Source organism: Haliaeetus albicilla, chromosome 30 (genome assembly GCF_947461875.1).
Source record: "Haliaeetus albicilla chromosome 30, bHalAlb1.1, whole genome shotgun sequence".
Lineage (NCBI taxonomy): Eukaryota > Metazoa > Chordata > Aves > Accipitriformes > Accipitridae > Haliaeetus > Haliaeetus albicilla.
In genome coordinates, this window is record NC_091512.1 from 1,829,680 (window position 1) to 1,849,016 (window position 19,337).

A 19,337-nucleotide genomic window follows, 5' to 3' on the forward strand; every position below is an offset into this window, starting at 1 on the left:
TTTTCTGTATCAGAAGGAGCCGCAAAAGTGTTAAATATACAAGATGAGGTAAACCCAGACAGAGACACCTCCGGGCTTTTACCTGTAATAGAAGTAGCTCCTCCGTCTTCTGGACAATTGCAAAATGTCTGGTTCACGGATGCCTCGTCGAAGCGAGAGGGAAAAATTTGGAAATATCAAGCTGTGGCACTTCCAGTAGATACCAAGGAACAGATCATTACCAAAGGGATAGGTAGTGCACAAGTAGGAGAACTAATTGCTGGGTGGAGCGTCTTCCAGCACAAGGCTCAATCTGCTTCCTCTGTCTATATCTATACTGATTCTTATGCTGTGTTTAAGGGCTGCACTGAGTGGCTTCCATTCTGAGAACAAAACGGGTGGGAGGTCAACAGGATACCTGTATGGCAAAAGGAAAAGTGGCAAGATATTCTCGCCATTGCCAGACAAGGGAAATTTGCAGTAGCATGGGTAGCATCTCACCAACCAGATGATGCCCCGGTGAGCCAATGGAATGCTAAAGTGGATGAGCTGGTCTGGCTAGCTCTCCTACAAAGCACCCAGATAGTGGAAAATTGGGAACGCCTGTTAGAATGGCTACATGTAAAACGGAAACATTCAGGAGTCCAAGACCTCTATTGTGAAGCACAAGCCCAAGGGTGGCCAGTTACCAGGGAAGAATGTAAAACCTGTGTGTCCTCCTGCGAACAGTGCCACGCCCGTTTGGAAAGACACCCACTGGAGGGTGGCCCCCTGCATTTGAGAGAGGGAAAAGATGCCTGTGAAAAAATTGGTAAGATTCATACTAGATGGATTGTTCCCTCTTTCTAACCTGAGAAGCGAAGTTGTTCTTGTTTCACTTTCAGGAAGAAGCAAGCAACACAGACATACCCACAGAAGAAGAGAAGCAGACACGATGTTATTTCTGATTATGTTATGTTGGAGATTTACCTATGAAGGTGAAGGGAAGCCAATTCCCCCACCTCCCCTTATCCCATATGATTCCTATAAGGATAACAAATCTGTTTTGTTAGAAAGTAGCCCATGTCCCCATTCAAACATGGAATGTTTGAGACGGTGATCTATGGTCTTGGTTACCTGGAGCACCATGGGTAAAACGGCTTCTGTTTTACCTGTTGTGTGCATTTGTCGCTTTGATGTTTGTGCCACGTGCTATTCCTTGTTTTATTCAATTAATCCAACATGTCGTATTGAATATGCAATTTGTATCTGTTGCTTCGCCTGACGGTGTAAAACAGATTCGTGTCGTTTGCCAATCAAAGCGCGCGACTGTATCAATTGTTTAGGCACATGCGCTTTGGGCTGGGCGTGTGGAACTGCGTAAATGCCCCTTCTCAGGTTAGTCAGACCACCATTGTTATTAGCTCCGCAATCAGCCAAAATGTGGACCCTACTTACACTTTACCTTGTGGCAGTTGTTTTGTGGGCTTTTGCAATAAGTATGTGTTTGACTTGTAAGTGTACTGGGTGGCTTTGGCATTTTATGGCAGCTGTTTTGTTGGTCTTCGCTGTATTTTTCTTTGTGGTATGCATGTATGGGTCTTGTAAGGGTTTGTGTAAACCATCTTGTAATTGCACTTGTTCATGTGGACGACCACCCTCTCCCCCTCCCCGTTCCGGAGGACCAGGAGCACCTTCTTAGGCCCGGACGGGGACACATTTCAGTAGATATTGTTATCATTGTTGTTATCCTATTACGTGTTTAGGTAAAATAGTGTTTAAGCATTGTTATATAAGGTTACTGTTTATTTGTTCTAATCTGGAAATTTGTAGAAAAGCCTCTAGGCCCAAAATAAGGAACAGCTTTCCCGCCGCGCATGCGGACTCCAACGCCGGCAAACTGCATGGACCACTAGGACTGAGACCATTTTGTAGCATACTGCTGGCAAAATGACCGAGTATGACTACGTGTTCGCATTGATTCCAATTTATTATATAGCCTTTGCTTTAATAACGGTTATCTTAGTTGTTCTTTTAATGCTTCTCTTTTGTCCTTGTAGCTGTCCACCATGCGAACGGCCATTGTGGGTTTTTTATTGACTTTTTGTAACCCTGAGATATGTTTTAGTATTGTAGAGTTAGTTAAATTTATAATTGTTAATTAATTGTTATGGTATGTTAAATAGGTGTTGTTAGTCATTAGATGCTGTTGTTTAACCTATTTAGAAATGTTATAAGTAAGATAAGTGTTATGATGTTGTTGGTCATCCATGTTGTTGCCTAATGTAGAAGTATTGTAGTAACATAGAATCCAAATCGTCTTACCTTGACCTTTGGTTTTTGTTTTTGCTGCATTATGGAAATCTGTTAACTTGGTTATATCGTTGTAGCATGCACCTTTTCCCTCTTTCTCTCTCTATACCTTTACTTTCTATGCCACCACGAGGACAGCAATGTCGAGCCACGGGGTGGATGTAAGAGACTGTGTTGATTTGCTGACTCGACATTGCTGCTGCCTCGACATCCTGTCATTGTAGGGGGGTACGCACAAGATGTCCCTGAAGAAGCCACCACATCCGTGCCTGCTGAGCTGTGCTTGCCCACAAACAAGGTGAGAAACCACCGTGAGCACCTGGTCATGCGCCCATGGAGGAACAGGGGGTGGCACACAGGATAATGAGTTCTGAAGAAATGGGTGGACTTTTCAGAGAAATTGTGGGGACTGGAACAATAAAAGAACTGCATACTCCCCTCTCGCGAGCAGGAAAAACCCAGACTTGGAAGACACCTGAAGGACTGTAACATCTGGATTAGAAGGAGAAGCACCTGACTGGCAGCTGAAGAACCCAACCCTCCATCACCAGCGTTGGAACCAACTCAGCGGGACGTTGCTGGCTTCGTGGTGGTGGTAACTAGTCTTGCTATCTCTCTCCCGTTCTCTTGCTTAGGTCTGTCTCTTTCCCTTCTTCCTCACTCTGTTCTATCGCAGTTATTGGTTGTTGTAGGAAATAAAAGTTGTAAGGTTGTACAGCATTTGACCTCGTTTGTGTCTTAATCTCGCTCTCAGGATCATTTAACAACCCTCCCCAATATTGGGTCGGGACAACTGCACCACACAGCTTGGTTTCATTGGCAAACTTGCTAAGGGTGCCCTTGGTCCCACTGTCTATGTCACTGATGAAGATGTTAAACAGTGCCATTCCCAAAACTGACCCCTGAGGAATGCCAGGTTTTCCCCCTGCAGCCCATGGAGGTTAACGGTGGAGCAGATATCCACCTGCAGCCCATGGAGGACCCCACGCAGGAGCAGCAGGATGTACCCAAAGAAGGCTGCAACCCCCGTGGGAAGCCTGCACAGGAGCAGGCTCCTGGCAGGTCCTGTGGGGAGAGGAGGCCACACTGGAGCACATTTGCTAGGAGGACTTATGACCCCGTGCTACAGCCACACTGGAGCGTCCTGTTCCTGAAGGACTGCACCTTCTGGAAAAGACCCATGATGGAGAAGTTCATGGAGAACTGTCTCCTGTGGGAGGGACTCCACGCTGGAGCAGAGGAAGAGTGTGAGGAGGAAGGAGCGGCAGAGACAACGTGTGATGAACTGACTGCAACCCGCATTCTCCATCCCCCTGTGATGTTTGGAGGGAGGAGGTGAAGAATTTGGGAGTGAATTTGAGCCCGGGAAGAGAGGGGTGGGGGGAAGGTGTTTTAAGATTTGGTTTTATTCCTTGTTACCCTACTCTGATTTGATTGGTAATAAATTAAACTGATTTCCTCCAGTCAAGCTTGTTTTGCCTGTGAAGGTAATTGCTGAGTGATCTCCCTCTCCTTTTCTTGACTCACGAGCCTCTTGTCATATTTTTCTCTCTCCATTCAGCTGAGGAGGGGGAGGGATAGAGCAGCTTGGTGGGCACCTGGCATCCAGCCAGGGTCAACCTGCCACACAAGTAAAACATTTCCTTCCCTTTAAATTGTTTCCTTAATTTCTTTGTTGCTTCATGTTATTTTTTGACATTTTCTGCACCTTTCTATCAGAATCAGGCCTATAACATTAAATACAATAGGTTTGTGTCTCACATGGAGTTCAGTGCCCTAACACACTCCCTGCCCAGGACTGTCCTTGCCACTGCTCACCCTTTCACACAGCCAGTCACACTCTGAGGTGTTCAGCTCTCTCAACTGTTACAGAGAAGATGGATGGCCATCTTCAGTGAAACGCTCTGTTTCTGCGTGGCCAGCATCTTTGTGTTACCAGTGCTTCTGGAAGGACTCCCTAAATCAGCAAGACACACTCCCTTCACATTCCCTCCGGGGCACATGAATTGTCCCTGTCTTTTAGGTGAAGAAAAGGACAAGATTGCCCTTACCCAACAACAGACACCTCAGCGCAGATGTCTACATCTAATGGAGTTGTCTAGACTTCCCTTTGGAATAAATGGAGAGATTGTCTCCACCAAGAAGCCTGGAGATTTCCTGGTGACCAGCTAAATGCTCCAGAAGGGCGCCCTGGGTCACATTTCCAAGTACCTTATAGGTACATCTGTAACCCTGGGGCAGCTCAGACAGCAACAGTCTCTGTACGTGGACAAATGAATCCAGACCTGAACGTAGGTCTTTCAGTCTTGAGCTGAAACCTACTGAAACGTTATTCTAGGCAAGAACTGAAACCAATCTTCATTTTCAGAGTGTCAGATATTTTGGCTTAGTTCTTATAATTATTTTTTTCTTTTTATTTTTTCATTTGGAAGGACCACATGAGTCCACTACAGTAATTTCCATCTGCCAACATATTAAGATGGAGTTGTTCATCAAAATGCTTTTACTACCACTGCTGAGTGGAAAAATTTTGTTCTGAAAAAATACTATATCTATATTGACGTATTTCCCATCTCTTCTTCAGCCTCTCCTTATTTTGTCTTTACAGAGAACTCCAGAGAACTCCAGGTAAAGATTTATTGAGTAATTAAATGTGGGAGATATTTCTGGGCATCACCTAGTTCCCCTCCCTGACCCTACTCAATGAAGGGCTCCCCTCAGTTATGTCTCATCCACAAACATGCTGAGAGTGAACTCTGTCCTATTGTCCAGGCCATCACTTAAGATGTCAGACAACATTACCCCAAGCACTTCTCTCTGAGGGATACCTCTAGAAACTGGCCACCGGCTGGACTTTCTAACAATGATCATTATGTTCCCTGCAGTTGCCGTGACATTTCAAAGACAAAGGACAGCAGCCTTGCAATGACACCAGCCATTTTCCCCAGCACCCTTGGGTGCATCCCCTCTGGACCCATGCACTTGCCTGTGTCCAACTGGCACTAGTGTTCCCCAGCTGCATCTTGCTCTCCCATGGGTGAAGCTTTGCTACCACAGAGGTTGCTAGGAGTCTCAAGGACCAGGGAGACTTGGGGGAAGATCTTACCAGGAAAGGAGTAAGGAAGTGAGGCCATGAGATCCTCAGCCTCTTCCATGTCTGTGCAAGGCCCTTTTGGACAGCACTGCAGGTTAAAGTAATTGAATCTTGCTTGGATTGATCCGTACCTCACTGTCAGGAGGGGATCTTGGGCCAAATTAGCCTCAGATCCCTCAGCTTCTCCTCACAGGCAAAGCGCTCCAGCCCCTGGCTGTCCTGAGGGCCCTTTGCTAAACCCACCCCAGCTTGCCAATATCATTCCTGAACTGGGGATCTGAAAGCTGGATGGAGTATTCCAGAGAATTCCTTTCCCTTGACCTCCTGGTTGTGCTCCTGGTCATACAGCCCAGGATGCTGGTGGCTTCCCTTGCTGCCAGGGTAGACGGCTGCCTCCTGTCCAGCTCCCTGCCCACCAAGACCTTTCCCACAGGGCTGCTCCCAGACAGGCATCCGCAGCCTGTGCCATTGCCAGGGTGAGTCTCCTGCAGGGGCAGAAACTGCCATTTGTCCTTGTGGGATTTCATGAGTGGAATCGACAGGGAACCAAATTGTTCCCTGACATTGTGTAATTCGTGTTGAATTAAAAGAAGACAATAAGGCTTACATACCAATCGGGAAGGGGGAAGAGACATATTGAAATTTAGCAGATGCCTTGTGTAAATAACAAGGCTTGCTTCAATAGTGCGTAAAGGTCACGGGAAAAGGGCAATGGCTATAACTTACTAGCTAAGGAGGGTAAAGAACAACAGCTATAACTTACTAGATAAGGAGGGAAAAGACAACAGCTACAATTTACCAGATAAGGGGATTAATTCTGCCAAGACTGTACTTCTCCACATCAAAAGACATTCTACATCAAAAGACACTCATCCTTGAGAAGATGGACCGAATCTGCCTAGTAACAAACCTGCACGAGTGAAGAAAGAGGAAGCAGGACAAGGCAGAGACTTACAAGAAAGGGGTGCATGAACTGTATATAAGAAATGTAACTATAACATAAAGTTGTGAGCCATTGGTAGAGCGCGGACTCCCCGGCCGCCCAGCGCTGCTTGCTTGCTATTCTCAATAAATATATTGTTATATAAAAATTGGCTCTGTCGGTATATAACAATGAGGTTCCTGCCAATACATGCTCTCCTCCTCCTTGAACCCCTTTCCCTGAGCAGAGAGGCCTGGGAGACCTTTTCAGTAAAGACTCAGGCAAAGGCGGTATTGAGTCCCTCAGGCCCATTAGTGCCTGCTGTTTACTAGATCACCATGCTCTTTCAGAAGCAGCCCTGCATTTTCCTTGTCCAGCCTTGATCTCTAACACAGCAGCTGAAGCTCTTGCCTTTGCTCTTGACTTTTCTTGCAGCCGCCAACTCCAGGTGGTCATCCCCTGGCAGCTGCTCCGTGGCCCCTGTCAGTGTCCTGTCCTGTGCTGGGCCAGCCCCGCTGCCTCACACGTGCTCCCACAGCCCCACTGTGCAGGCACAGCATGGCAAAGGGTGTATTCGGTGTGAGGAACAGTTTCTCTTGCATGAGCCCCATGATATCCCTTTGTGCCCTGTCCCCCTTCTGTTCCTCTTCCTTGAGATAGCCTCTTCCAGGTCCTGGAACCTCTCCAGCCCTATCCACATCCCATGTGGGGTTTTGCCAACAACTGTGCTCAGGGGTCTGTCACGGTCTGCAGAAGGAGAGAGGCTGAGCAGGGCTGGCCATTCCCCCAGTGCAGGCAGTGAGCCCAACAGGAGGAGGGAAATGGCTGTGCACCAAAACTCACCCATAAACCTGTGCTGAGTTGCCAGTGCTGGAAGTGGCCAATTAGCAAGGCCACCAGTGAAAGCTCACTCCAGTCTCACTCTCTAAATCATCACCCTATGCCCATCTCCCCTCTGCCCACAGAGAACCTCAGCATAGCAGCACAGACTTGTAGGGGGGCAATTTCTTCAGCCTGTTCCTGACCTCAGCTTTTGGAAGAAGAGACCAAGCTCCAGACACCAGAACTAAGAAAATCCCCTTTTGTTACAGAGACGTGACAGGGGAGGCCAGCTGTGCCATCATGCCAGACACATGTGCAAAGACTTCTGGGTCAGACAGGCTGGATTCCTGCCTCTGGGCAAGTGGAGCAGATGCAGACATCACTGGGCAACTATGATTATCACAGATAAAATACCCAAAGCACAGGAGGTTCCCCAGATACATTGGAAATCACTTGTGAAGAGACACAGGCAGCTTATTGCTTCTGAAAGATTACTGATTGAATCAGCTTCTTCAGGGCATCTTGGAGATCCTGGTTCCTAATGCTGCAGAGGAAGGGATTCACTGCTGGAGGCACCACTGAGTACAGAACTGCCACCAGCAGGTCCAGGGATGGGGAGGACAGGGAGGGGGGCTTCAGGTAGGCAAACATGACAGTGCTGATAAACAAGGAAGCCACGGCGAGGTGAGGGAGGCACATGGAAAAGGCTTTGTGCCGTCCCTGCTCAGAAGGGATCCTCAGCACGGCCCTGAAGATCTGCACATAGGACAGCACAATGAAAACAAAACACCCAAATCCAAAACAGACACCAACTGCAAGTACCCCAACTTCCCTGAGGTAGGCATCTGAGCAGGCGAGCTTGAGGATCTGGGGGATTTCACAGAAGAACTGGTCCACAGCATTGCCTTGGCAGAGGGGTACTGAAAAAGTATTGGCAGTGTGCAGGACAGCATGGAGAAACCCACTGCCCCAGGCAGCTGCTGCCATGTGGACACAAGCTCTGCTGCCCAGGAGGGTCCCGTAGTGCAGGGGCTTGCAGATGGCAACGTAGCGGTCATAGGCCATGACAGTGAGGAGAGAATACTCTGCACCAAACAAGAAGAATACAAAGAAGACCTGAGCAGCACATCCCAAGAAGGAAATGGCCCTGGTGTCCCAGAGGGAGCTGGCCATGGCTTTGGGGACAGTGGTGGAGATGGAGCCCAGGTCAAGGAGGGAGAGGTTGAGGAGGAAGAAGTTCATGGGGGTGTGGAGGCGGTGGTCACAGGCTATGGCAGTGATGATGAGGCCGTTGGCCAGGAGGGCAGCCAGGTAGATGCCCAGGAAGAGCCAGAAGTGCAAGAGCTGCAGCTCCCGTGTGTCTGCAAATGCCAGGAGGAGGAACTCGGTGATGGAGCTGTGGTTGGACATTTGCTTCCTCCGCATATTGTTATCTGTTGAGGAGCAAAATGCACTAGTGAGTTAGGCCAGACTTCTCTGAGCAAAACATATTGCATGTGTAGGGTTCGGCGTTCGGAAGATCTCGCGATGTCACGGAAAGTTAGAGGGTTAGTCGCAGCCTTATGTTGTGTCTGTAATCCCACCTACCCTTGTTAGTATAAAAGGAATTGACTGCGCAATAAAAGGCGGAAGTTGGCGCTCACACTGTGTGTGTTATCTGTCTCTTTCCCTGGTCCGGGCCGACCAGTGATCTAATCGCGGCACCTTGATATGCGGCAAACGCTACAGTCTCCCAGGATCTATGGGGCACCCTGAATATGATGGTGACTCCGTGGACCTAGTGGGGTGCCTCGAAACCGCCAGTGTCTCGTAGGATCTATGGGGCGCCCTAAATCCGATGGCATTTCCCCAGATCTATGGGGCTCCCTGAAACTGTCAGCATCTCCCAACATCTATGGGGCTCCTCAAAACCGCCGATGTCTCCCAGGATCTACGGGGCACCCTGAATATGATGGTGACTCCCTGGACCTAGTGGGTTGCCCTGAACCCGCCAGTGTTTCGTAGGATCTATGGGGCGCCCCAAATCCGACGGCATTTCCCCAGATCTATGGTGCTCCTTGAAACCGCCATCATCTCCCCGGATCTATGGGGCTCCCTGAAACCGCCATCATCTCCCCAGAGTTATGGAGTTTCCTGAAACTGACAGCATCTCCCCAGACCTATGAGATGCCTCGAAAACGCCGATGTCTCCCAGGATCTATGGGGCACCCTGAATATGATGGTGACTCCCTGGACCTAGTGGGGTGCCCCAAAACCGCCAGTGTCTCGTAGGATCTATGGGGCGCCTCAAATCCAATGGCATTTCCCCAGATCTATGGTGGACCTTGAAACTACCAGCGTCTCCCCAGATTTACAGGGCGCCTCAAAACAGCCATCATCTCCCCAGTTCTATGGGGCACCTCGATACTGCCATCATCTCCCCAGATCTAAGGAGCTCCCTGAAACCGCCATCATCTCCACAGATCTAACGGGCTCCTGGAAACTGCTATCATCTCCCCACATCTATGGGGCTCCTCAAAACCACCGATGTCTCCCAGGATCTGTGTGGCATGCTGAATACCATAGTGACTCCCAGGGCCTATGGAGTGCCCCAAAACCACCAGTGTCTCGTAGGATGTATGGGGTGCCCCAAATCCGACAGCATTTCCCCAGTTCTATGAGGCTCCTTGAAACCGCCATCATCTCCCAGATCTATGGGGCGCCTCGAAACTGCCAGCGTCTCCCCAGATTTTGTCACAGTCCACTCGGCGGACTCGTGATGGTTCGTTTGCTATGATCTCGAAAGTGCAAAATTACGGTGACCAACACCGGAGGGGATAGCAGTAATCACACAGTAAAACTTTATTGTATTGCCTGTGAGGAGGCACGCGATAGTTAGAGATGGGTGAAAGAAAGGAGAAAAGTAAAGTTAAGTTTAGAGAGAGGAGAAAGAGAGGTTATAGCTACCACCGCTGATCTCACGATGTCCTAATGGTCCCGGGTCCAACTGTTGCTGCGTCGTCGATCGTCGTGGTCCTTGGTGGGGAAGCTTCCAACTTCCGTTGTTCAGAAGTCATCTTTTATGCTTAGTAACACACCTTGCTCCACCTCTGCCTCAGGAGTCTCCACCCTTCTCAGAATACAATTATCATATCTCCGCCCTTCTTGAGCGAGGCTATCATGCAGGCGCGGGGTCAGTGTCCGAGGCATGGTTAGTCTTGGAGGCGGGTAGCCTTCAACCAGGAGGTGTGTTTTGGTATTATAATGAAGCAAAGTTCGTCTAAAGTTCATGATTTCTTCATCGGTGTTATGCCAACTGTGGCAATCCATCCTTTTTGACAGTAGCTATGCGGTTATCTCTAACAGTTCCAGCCAGGTACCTTCCAGGAACCTTGTACCGCACATTCTGTCCTTGGGACTGGCCGCTGCGCTCCAAACAGGCCATTGTCAGGTAATGTACCGTTCATGTTCCTGATGACAATGTTGAGACAATGCTGATTTTCTGACCGACTCCTACACCTCCCCAGGGGATGGGGGTCAGGGCTGGGCCATCCAGCTTGCTGAAGCACATCAAGGGCTTTCATAGTGACCGCCACAGTAAAATTTCCTTCTGTACCAAGTGCCTCCAACTTCCTGCTTCACCAACCCCCAGGGACAGGAACTTTGTCTGCTCATTCCCTGCATGGACTCTTCAGTGACGGAGTTCAGCAGGGCCTGCTAACACCCTCACAAACCTGGAGGTTTGCTTCCAATTTTGACTTCTCTAGAGGTTTGGTCAGTCTTTAAGGATCTGCAGTTCAGGAATTCGGCACCAGAGGGCTCATTAGCATGCAAAACACCCCAAGGAGCCAAGCCTGGGCATAATTTGCCTTTAGTCTTGTAGTAGGCTGACCCTGGCTGGGCGCCAGGTGCCCATCAAAGCCACTCTGTCACTCCCCCTCCTCAGCTGGACAGGGGGAGAGAAAATATAACAAAAGGCTCGTGGGTCAAGTTAAGGACAGTTTAATAAAGTGAAAGCAAAGGTCGCATGCGAAAGCAAAGAAAAAAAATTTATGTTATTCTCTACTTCCCATCAGCAGTCAATGTCTGGCCACTTCCTGGGAAGCAGGGCTTCAGTATGCATAGCGGTTGCTCCAGAAGACGAAAATGCTCCCCTTCTATCTCCCTTTACTCAGCTTTTATAGCTGAGTCCTATGGTATGGAATATCTGTTTGGTTAGTTTGGATCAGCTGTCCTGGCTATGTCCCCTCCTAAGATCTTGCCCAGTCCCAGCCTGCCATTGAGGGGGGCAAAAATGTTGGAGAGACAGCCTTGATGCTGTGCCAGCACTGCTCAGCAGTAGCCAAAGCACTGGTGTGTTATCAACACCTTTCTAGCTACTGATGCAGAGCACAGCACTAGGAGGGCTGCTACCGGGAGAATTAACTCCATCGCAGCCAGACCCAGTACAAGTCTTCAATTTTTCTGTGGTGAATTAGAGAGATTTCAGGAGTGTAGTCAAAGTGAGAAGATGTCAAAGCAAAGAGACCAAGTGAATAAAATGCTTGATTTTGAATAGCCAATTCTGCATTCATCCCAATGTATTTGGGTTACAGGAATGTCTTCAAGTAGAGTCTGCACCACCTAGACCCATGTGGCTGGACTGGCAGAGCCACCTGCAGCAGGGGAATCCCCATCTCGCAGGCTGAGGCACGCAGTCAAGATGCAAACGTCTGCAGTGCCCACTTCTTACAGGGCTCCAGGCAGACCGTGAGCCATAATTCATGACCCTCTGAGTCTGAACCATCAGTCCCAGTTCTGCACATCTCTTTATCCATCCATCCATCCCTCCATCCCTCCATCCCTCCATCCCTCCCTCCTTCCATCCATCCCTCCCTCCCTCTGGCCATCCTTCCAGATGTCCTGTATGCAATAATATAATAAAAGACATCCACTGATCATCCACCCTCATCCAGAAATCCAGCCCTTTCATCCTAGAAAGCCATGAGGTTGGTCTCTCATGATCCACCCTGGAAAAAATCTATGCTGGCCATACCCAGTCACCAGCCTCTTCATCTTCCCAGAAATATCATCCAGGAGGACATGCTCAGGGACACCCTGGTCTCCAATAGGAGGTTAAACAGCCTTTTGTTCCCCTGGTAATCCTCTGGCCTGTGTTGGAAGAGAACTGTCAACTTCTTTGAAAGCCGTCAGGGACTTGTCCTGATCTCCAGGATCTGTCAACAGTGATGCCGAGTGAGCCTTGCTACAAAATTGGCTTTCTCCCTCTCCAGCCTTGGAGGATTCCCCTCTACTCCCAGGGGCTGTTCAAGGCTGACATTGCTCAAGTAACCTCTGACTTGATCGCCACTTACTGATGGTTGTTTTCCTCCAGGGTCCTGTCGCCAGTCACAAAGGCCTGGCAGAAGTCACAGCCAAAGAAGTCATTCCGTTCCTCAGCCTTACCTGCTCCTACACTTAGGAAGTTCAGCAGCAGGCCCACATGATCCCTATCTATTGTTTTATGGTTAATGAACCAGTATCAGCTTACCTTGCTGCCTCTATCCTGCCCTGCATCTCTCAAGACAATGGGACCTTTGGCTTTGGCATCATCCCTACATCCTGGGACAAGGTTTGTACATTCTGTCGGCAGCTTTCCCTGCTTCCACCTCCTGCCTGTTGCCTTTTTGCCCTGGAGCTCAGTCAGTTCACACAAGCAGCCTCCGGAGATGGTTGCTTCTCTTCAAGGGTATTTGGGGAGATCCTTCTTGTGCTTGGAGGAGGCTGTCCTGTATGGCCTATCCGATTTCCCATGCTCCTTCACCCAACAGAGCTGCTTCCCATGGCACCGCTTGTCTCAGTCTCCTGAGTGTGTCCAAGTCTTCTCCTCTGGAGTCCCAGGTCTGTGCTCTCCTGCTGGCCTTGCTCACTGCCTTTTGGTGTCTCATCCCCCACTAATTCATGGCCATGACAGCCAAGACTGACACTGAATATCATCACATCTCTAACCAGCTTTTCCTTGTTGGCCAGGATCAGGTCCAGGTGAGAATCACCCTTGGTGGCCCACCTGGCAGCTGTCTGAAGAAGTTGTCCCAATAGCCAACTTCAGGCTGTTGGCACCCTGTTGCTTTGCCTTGCCAGGGAATGCCAGGGCACTTGAACTTGTTCACCACAGGAACCTGCTCATGAACCTGGAGACTTCCTGGGGCTGCTGACAAAAGTCCTTTTCTGCTTCCTCTTCCTGAGCAAGCAGTTTGTAACTGTAAACACAAGGTCACTTTTGCTGACTCCTGCTCTGATCCTAAATGACAAAAGCTAGTCCAACCTCTTGTCTGTCACAGAGAGGACTGCCACAAATCCAAGATTCCCTTTCATGAAGGGGGCCTAGTCCTCATTGTCCCTGCTGTTCCCTGGGCAGAGTCTGTATCCCTCCATTGCAGCACCACAGCTCAGCAAGCTGTCCCACTACATCTCATTTAGTCCAAAAACGTCACAGTTCTGTGACAAGCCATGGGTCTCCAGCTCCTCCTGGCAGTGCACATTTGGGCCACAACATCTCAGCTGTGACAGCGTACTGGACCACAGACTTCTCACAGGGAAACCTGAACACTGGTCCACACCAGAAAAATATTGAACATCGAATTCTTAGGGCTGCGCTGCGCTGCACCCTGCTGCACGTACAGCACGGCCATCAAACCTGTGTTGTGCTGCACAGATCCCTTGGCCACAGGACAAACTCAGCAGCATGTTGTCACACAAAAGCCTGCAGGCAGGTCCCACTCTGTACTGGATATTATATCTGCTGCGTGGCCTTGCCTGTATCTAACTGTGCAGCAAGATGTTCTCATGAAAACATCACTTCTCTTTGACTGTTGAGACGATGAGTAGAGTTGTTTGTTTTATAAGAAAATCCTACAGTAGCTTGAATGAACAACACAGGAGACTGTCTTCTATGGATGGGGTCTGCATGCTTTGCTTCACTTGGGCAGAAGGCCCGTTCAATGCTACACCACCTGGGGTTCCCACCATCTAAAGGGACCGAAGATGATCTGCATGATTCTCTCCTCAGAGTGTTAACGATGATGAACATAATTCTAAAAGGTAGCTCACAGTGTCCGAATCCCATTCTTACTGGGGTCATAACAGACCAGCTCCTCCTAGGGAAAAAAACACTCTCTCAGCACCCTTGGATGCAGCCCCTGTGGTTCCCATGGACTGGTAAGGGAGTAGGTTGCTTGTCTAACCCCACGCTTGATCCCCATCCACTGCTGGTTGTTTTCCTCCAGAGTCCTGCGTCACAGCTCAAAGGCCTGGGAGACCTGGCTGGTAGTAACCAAGGCTATGACGTAAGGTACCTCAGATCTATCTACACTTAGGCTTCCTAATTTCAGCAGTGGTCCTACCTTACCTCTTTTTCTTCTGTAACACTTCCTGAAGTACCAAAAGTTCATATTGGTACCCTTGAATTCCTTTCTGTGTTTCCACTGAGTTTTGATATGGACCATTGCTGTGCTTGGAGGATGCTGTTCTTGAAGACAAGATGTATGCAGAAACACTTTGAAAATTCTTGGTCTTTTCATTGATTGTATCATCAAGGGAGTGAGTAAAAACCCCTGTGTGACATGCTTCCTGTTCATGCACTGCCTGCAGCTCTTGGGTGGAGAAGGAGCAGACCTTGCCTCTCTGATGGCATCTGATGACTGATGCCTCTGACTGATGGCATCAGTCAAGGGCACACAGGCACCAAATCTCACTCTCTGTGATGCCGTCTGGAGTGTCTGTGATGTACCACCCTGAATGGGAATTGCTTTCCTGTAGGTCCTGTGAGGTCCATGCCAGCATTGGCATGTCGTATAGCTCTGTGGCTCTGGATTTGGACATTAAATAGAGTACCTGCCTTGAATTCTGTTAGGCAATGTGGGGATGAAAATGGGACACATGCCACTATAGTCAGTGGAGGTAGAGTAAATTGAGCTGATGGAAGAGAGACCTAGCTGTCCATATGGCACATGACTGCAATCGTTCATATGAATACCTGTATCAACTGCCATAAAGATAAGGATTAGGAAAAGGTTCTTTTGGCCTTTAGTTGGGCATAAGCTGCCATGTCACTTGGCCAAAGGAATTTCCCACCAGGCTCATACATCATTCCCAAGATTTTGCCCTGCCTCTCTGAACTTCTCCATTACAGTTTGCTGTTACCTACATGTATCTTGGACCACCTCTGGCAGTTCAAATGTCACCAGGTATTTGCATCTGAACACCTGACTCCTGCCTTTCCTCTCCATTAATTCAGATGGGAGCTGAGACAAGGAGCTCCCATGCAGGTGCCTATTTTGTGCCTATCTGAAGAGAGTCAAGAGGAATCCCACCTCCTTATGGCTTTGTAGTGTGCATGGGAGGGAGCTGAGTCTCCTTCAAATGCCATGAATAGAAATGCAGATGAAATGCCACCATTGACCCAGGGATCCTTTCTGTCTCTAGGTGTAAAGGAGATCCCTGCCTGTCACTCTCTGAGTATCCCGTCTAAAAAATAACACGAAAAAAGTGGTATTAAAAGTAACTCTGAGAGAAGGATTATATTTCTGGAAAGAAAAAAAAGGTCACATGTAGATGTAACTTTGCCTCTGAGTAGAAAATTTTATTTCAGGAAAGAAGTGTCTCTCCCTAGCTGAGGGAATAAACATCAGTGATTGCTTCAGCCTGTTTCCCAGCAGGTTCCCTTGGAGCCCCAGGGACACCTGGAGGCAGCCCAGAGGGGGCAGAGAAAGTGCTGCCTTGGGCTGGTCCTCTGCTGCTGAGCTGGGCTGGGCTGGGGTGGAGGGAGCTCATGGCAAGCAGGCAGCACTGCAGAGAGACAGCTCTGCCCAGGAGCAGCTCCTCTGCAAAGCACAGCAGGGCTGAGGGCACTGAGGGGAGAAGAGGGAAGGGAGAGGGAGGTTAAAAGCAGTGTGCGATGGGAGGAGAGAGGAGACCTGACCTGAAGAAAAATCTTCACAGCCCTTAACAGGGTAAGTCTCTGGCCGCAGGGCAATGCAGCTGTGGTTCCTGGAATGATCTCCTAAAGCTGGCACATCTCACAGCCTATGGGATCTGTCAGGAGGACTCTCACAGATTCTCCAGTGTAGAGAAAAAGGCCGTGCTTTGGAGCACAGCTTCCCTGCTGCACCCTCAGAGGGACAGGGCATGTCAGCTGCCTTCACCCGGGGATGGCTGCAGAGTGTGAAGGTGGGTGTGCAGCCAGGGGTGCCCAGGGCTGTCCTGAGCAGGGTCCCTGCGGCCAGGGGTCTGTGTGCTGGAGCAGGGACTCTGCCACCAGTCAGGTTAAGTACTCAGCCTGCCTGGGGAGCTCCAACATCAGAGTGGGGAGAAGCTGTGGGTGGAAGAAGCATCTCGCAGCAGGGCAGGGTCCTTCTGCTGACAAGAGGGTGCTTTGTGGGTCAGGGCAGCTCACAGCTCCAGATCACCCCCAAGACATTTCTGAGGGGACTTTTCAAGGGGAGATCAAACCAGGGATTGCTATAAAATTAAGGAGCTTTCCAGAGTCTGTGTTTTCTGTGTCTTAGTTTTCAGGAATTTTCAGGAGCAATGCAGAAGGATTTGTCATGCTTGAACAAGTTCCTGAGACTCCTGAGCTGTAACCTGGAGTGATCAGTAAGTCTGACAGGAGCCTCCTGAAGTAGAGCACAGGGACTGAGAACAACTGCCTGGCTGTGCTGGTGTTTGGGAGGTGGCATGCACAAATGGGTGAGGGTTACTCTTTCCTGAGACTTCAGCTGCCTCTCCCCCTGCCTCTCTGAACCAGTCAATCACTGCTTTTTTCCTTGGTTCTCCACTTGTCTGTGTTACTGTTATCTTGTTCCTGCTGTCAGGCTCTCTGGGGGTGGGAGTTTCAGCTGCAGAGTCACACACTGATCTTGTGGGTCCTCCCATGCAGCTGTGTCCATGGGAACAAGTGTCCCAGCTTTCCTATCATCTGAGGGGTTATGCTCACCGCTGTCTGTGGGGCTGGGGAATGAGCTGATTCTCCCTTACAGAGCTGCCATCACATCAGGTCACTTGTCTGTCACCTCTGAGTGTCCTTCCAAGCTGTCAGCTGCCCTGCAGGATGCAAACCTGTCTCATAGCAGCTTTCTGTGATCTGAAAGCCCCATGGAGAAGCACAGAGATGCTATGACTGAGGAAATGCTTTTGGGTTGGTGAAATGAGCCCGGTGTGTCCTTGGCTAGAAGCAGGATGCTGAGACTTTGAGACAGGGGGAGACATTTGGTGGTCTGCAGTGGATGTCTCTGCTCTCAGCAGTGTCCGGTGGCTTTTCAGGGTAAAGCATGGGAGTGTGATTAATGTCCATCTCCGAAAGGTGCAAGCACAGTGAAAGTGGGAACTAGACAGAAGGACAGAGCAACTCCCTCTCTCTCTGCACTAAGTCACGGGCAATCCTCTTGACTTGCCTGGCCCATGCTGTTCTCCTGGAGTGCAGCAGAAATGCTGAAGGCTCCTGAGATCTAAGAAAACTCCCCAGGGGTGATGTGGGCAGCTGTAAAAAACCCTAGAACTCTTAAACTGCTTTTACCTTCCTGATTTGTTAGCACTGGGAGTGCAGATGCTGACAAGCCCTTCTGCATTAGGAGCGGTTTCAGCTGACAAAGGGAAACACCAGACTGGCCCTTTCCCCCACCGATCCCATGAACCCACTGCTGCAGAGCAGGGCTGCCTTTCAAGAGCACATGGGCAGAGGCCCTGCTCTTCATTGCACACTCGGCCAGCACCAAGCTGGGCTCCAGCCACAGAGCTGAAGGAAGGTCTCCTAGATATGGAAAAGTGTCTGTGTGTGTGAGAGTGGGAGGGTCTATGGGAAATGGCTTTGATATTGCTCAGAGAATAATGCCCTGACTCTTCACTGTCTTTTTTCCACTTTGACAGCACCCTATTCCCAGAGGATGAAAATGTCCAACAGCAGCTCCATCACCCAGTTCCTTCTCCTGGCATTTGCAGACACACGGGAGCTGCAGCTCTTGCACTTCTGGCTCTTCCTGGGCATCTACCTGGCTGCCCTCCTGGCCAACAGCCTCATCATCACAGTCATAGCCTGTGACCACCGCCTCCACACACCCATGTACTTCTTCCTCCTCAACCTCTCCCTCCTTGACCTGGGCTCCATCTCCACCACTCTCCCCAAAGCCATGGCCAACTCCTTCTGGGACACCAGGGCCATCTCCTACCCAGCATGTGCTGCACAGGTCTTTCTGTTCATCTTTTTGATCTCAGCAGAGTACTTTCTTCTCACTGTCATGGCCTATGACCGCTACGTTGCCATCTGCAAACCCCTGCACTACGGGACCCTCCTGGGCAGCAGAGCTTGTGTCCACATGGCAGCAGCTGCATGGGGCAGTGGGTTTCTCAATGCTGTGCTGCACACTGCCAATACATTTTCAGTACCCCTCTGCCGAGGCAATGCTGTGGACCAGTTCTTCTGTGAAATCCCCCAGATCCTCAAGCTTGCCTGCTCAGATGCCTACCTCAGGGAAGTTGGGGTACTTGCAGTTGGTGTCTGTTTTGGATTTGGGTGTTTAGTTTTCATTGTGCTGTCCTATGGGCAGATCTTCAGGGCGGTGCTGAGGATCCCCTCCAAGCAGGGACAGCACAAAGCCTTTTCCACCTGCCTCCCTCACCTGGCTGTGGTCTCCTTGTTTGTAAGCACTGCTATGTTTGCCTACCTGAAGCCCCTCTCCATCTCCTCCCCATCCCTGGACCTGCTGGTGGCAGTTCTGTACTCAGTGGTGCCTCCAGCCGTGAACCCCCTCATCTACGGCATGAGAAACCATGAGATCAAGGATGCCCTGAGAAAACTAATCACTGGATACTGTTAAGAAGGAATAAACTGCATGTTGTCTTTTGCATAGGACTCGTATCTCATTACAAACCCAGCCTGTCTTCTGGTGGGTTTTTTACGGTGATTTTTGCTTTTGAGTGTGGTTTTTCATTGCTCTTTTTGCTTTCTTTTACTCATCTGAATGCTTTCCACAAAGAAATGTTTCTTCCTCTGGCTTCTAATTCACACTCTATCCACCTTTTGTGTGCCCCACAGGCTGTGCAAATGAGGACCCATACACTTTGTGTCTTTAACCAAAATAAAGGTGACTTGTTTTTCTGAGATCCTTCCTCCAAGACCTTCTCTGCAGCTGCAGGGACCAGTGCCTGTGTGCAGAGGGGAAGAAGACAAGAGTCCCGGCACAGTACCACTGCCAGGGAGCATCAGCGCTTGGTCTT

The 19,337-nt window shown here is 49.6% G+C and overlaps 1 protein-coding gene and 1 pseudogene across 1 annotated transcript; one reads left to right on the top strand and one right to left on the bottom strand.

The window, feature by feature from the left end:
- Positions 1–7,583: 7,583 nt before the first annotated feature.
- LOC138682988 (olfactory receptor 14A16-like) lies at positions 7,584–8,534 on the bottom strand. The gene has a single exon (XM_069774508.1). It carries the CDS (start codon positions 8,532–8,534, stop codon positions 7,584–7,586), a length of 951 nt encoding a protein of 316 aa, XP_069630609.1.
- A 9,479-nt stretch (positions 8,535–18,013) lies between these two features.
- Positions 18,014–18,911, top strand: LOC138682966 (olfactory receptor 14J1-like; annotated as a pseudogene).
- The last annotated feature ends 426 nt before the right edge of the window (positions 18,912–19,337 follow it).

Coding starts and splice junctions, on each gene's coding strand:
- LOC138682988 (XM_069774508.1), bottom strand. CDS start 8,534: ATGCGGAGGAAGCAAATGTCCAACCACAGCTCCATCACCGAGTTCCTC.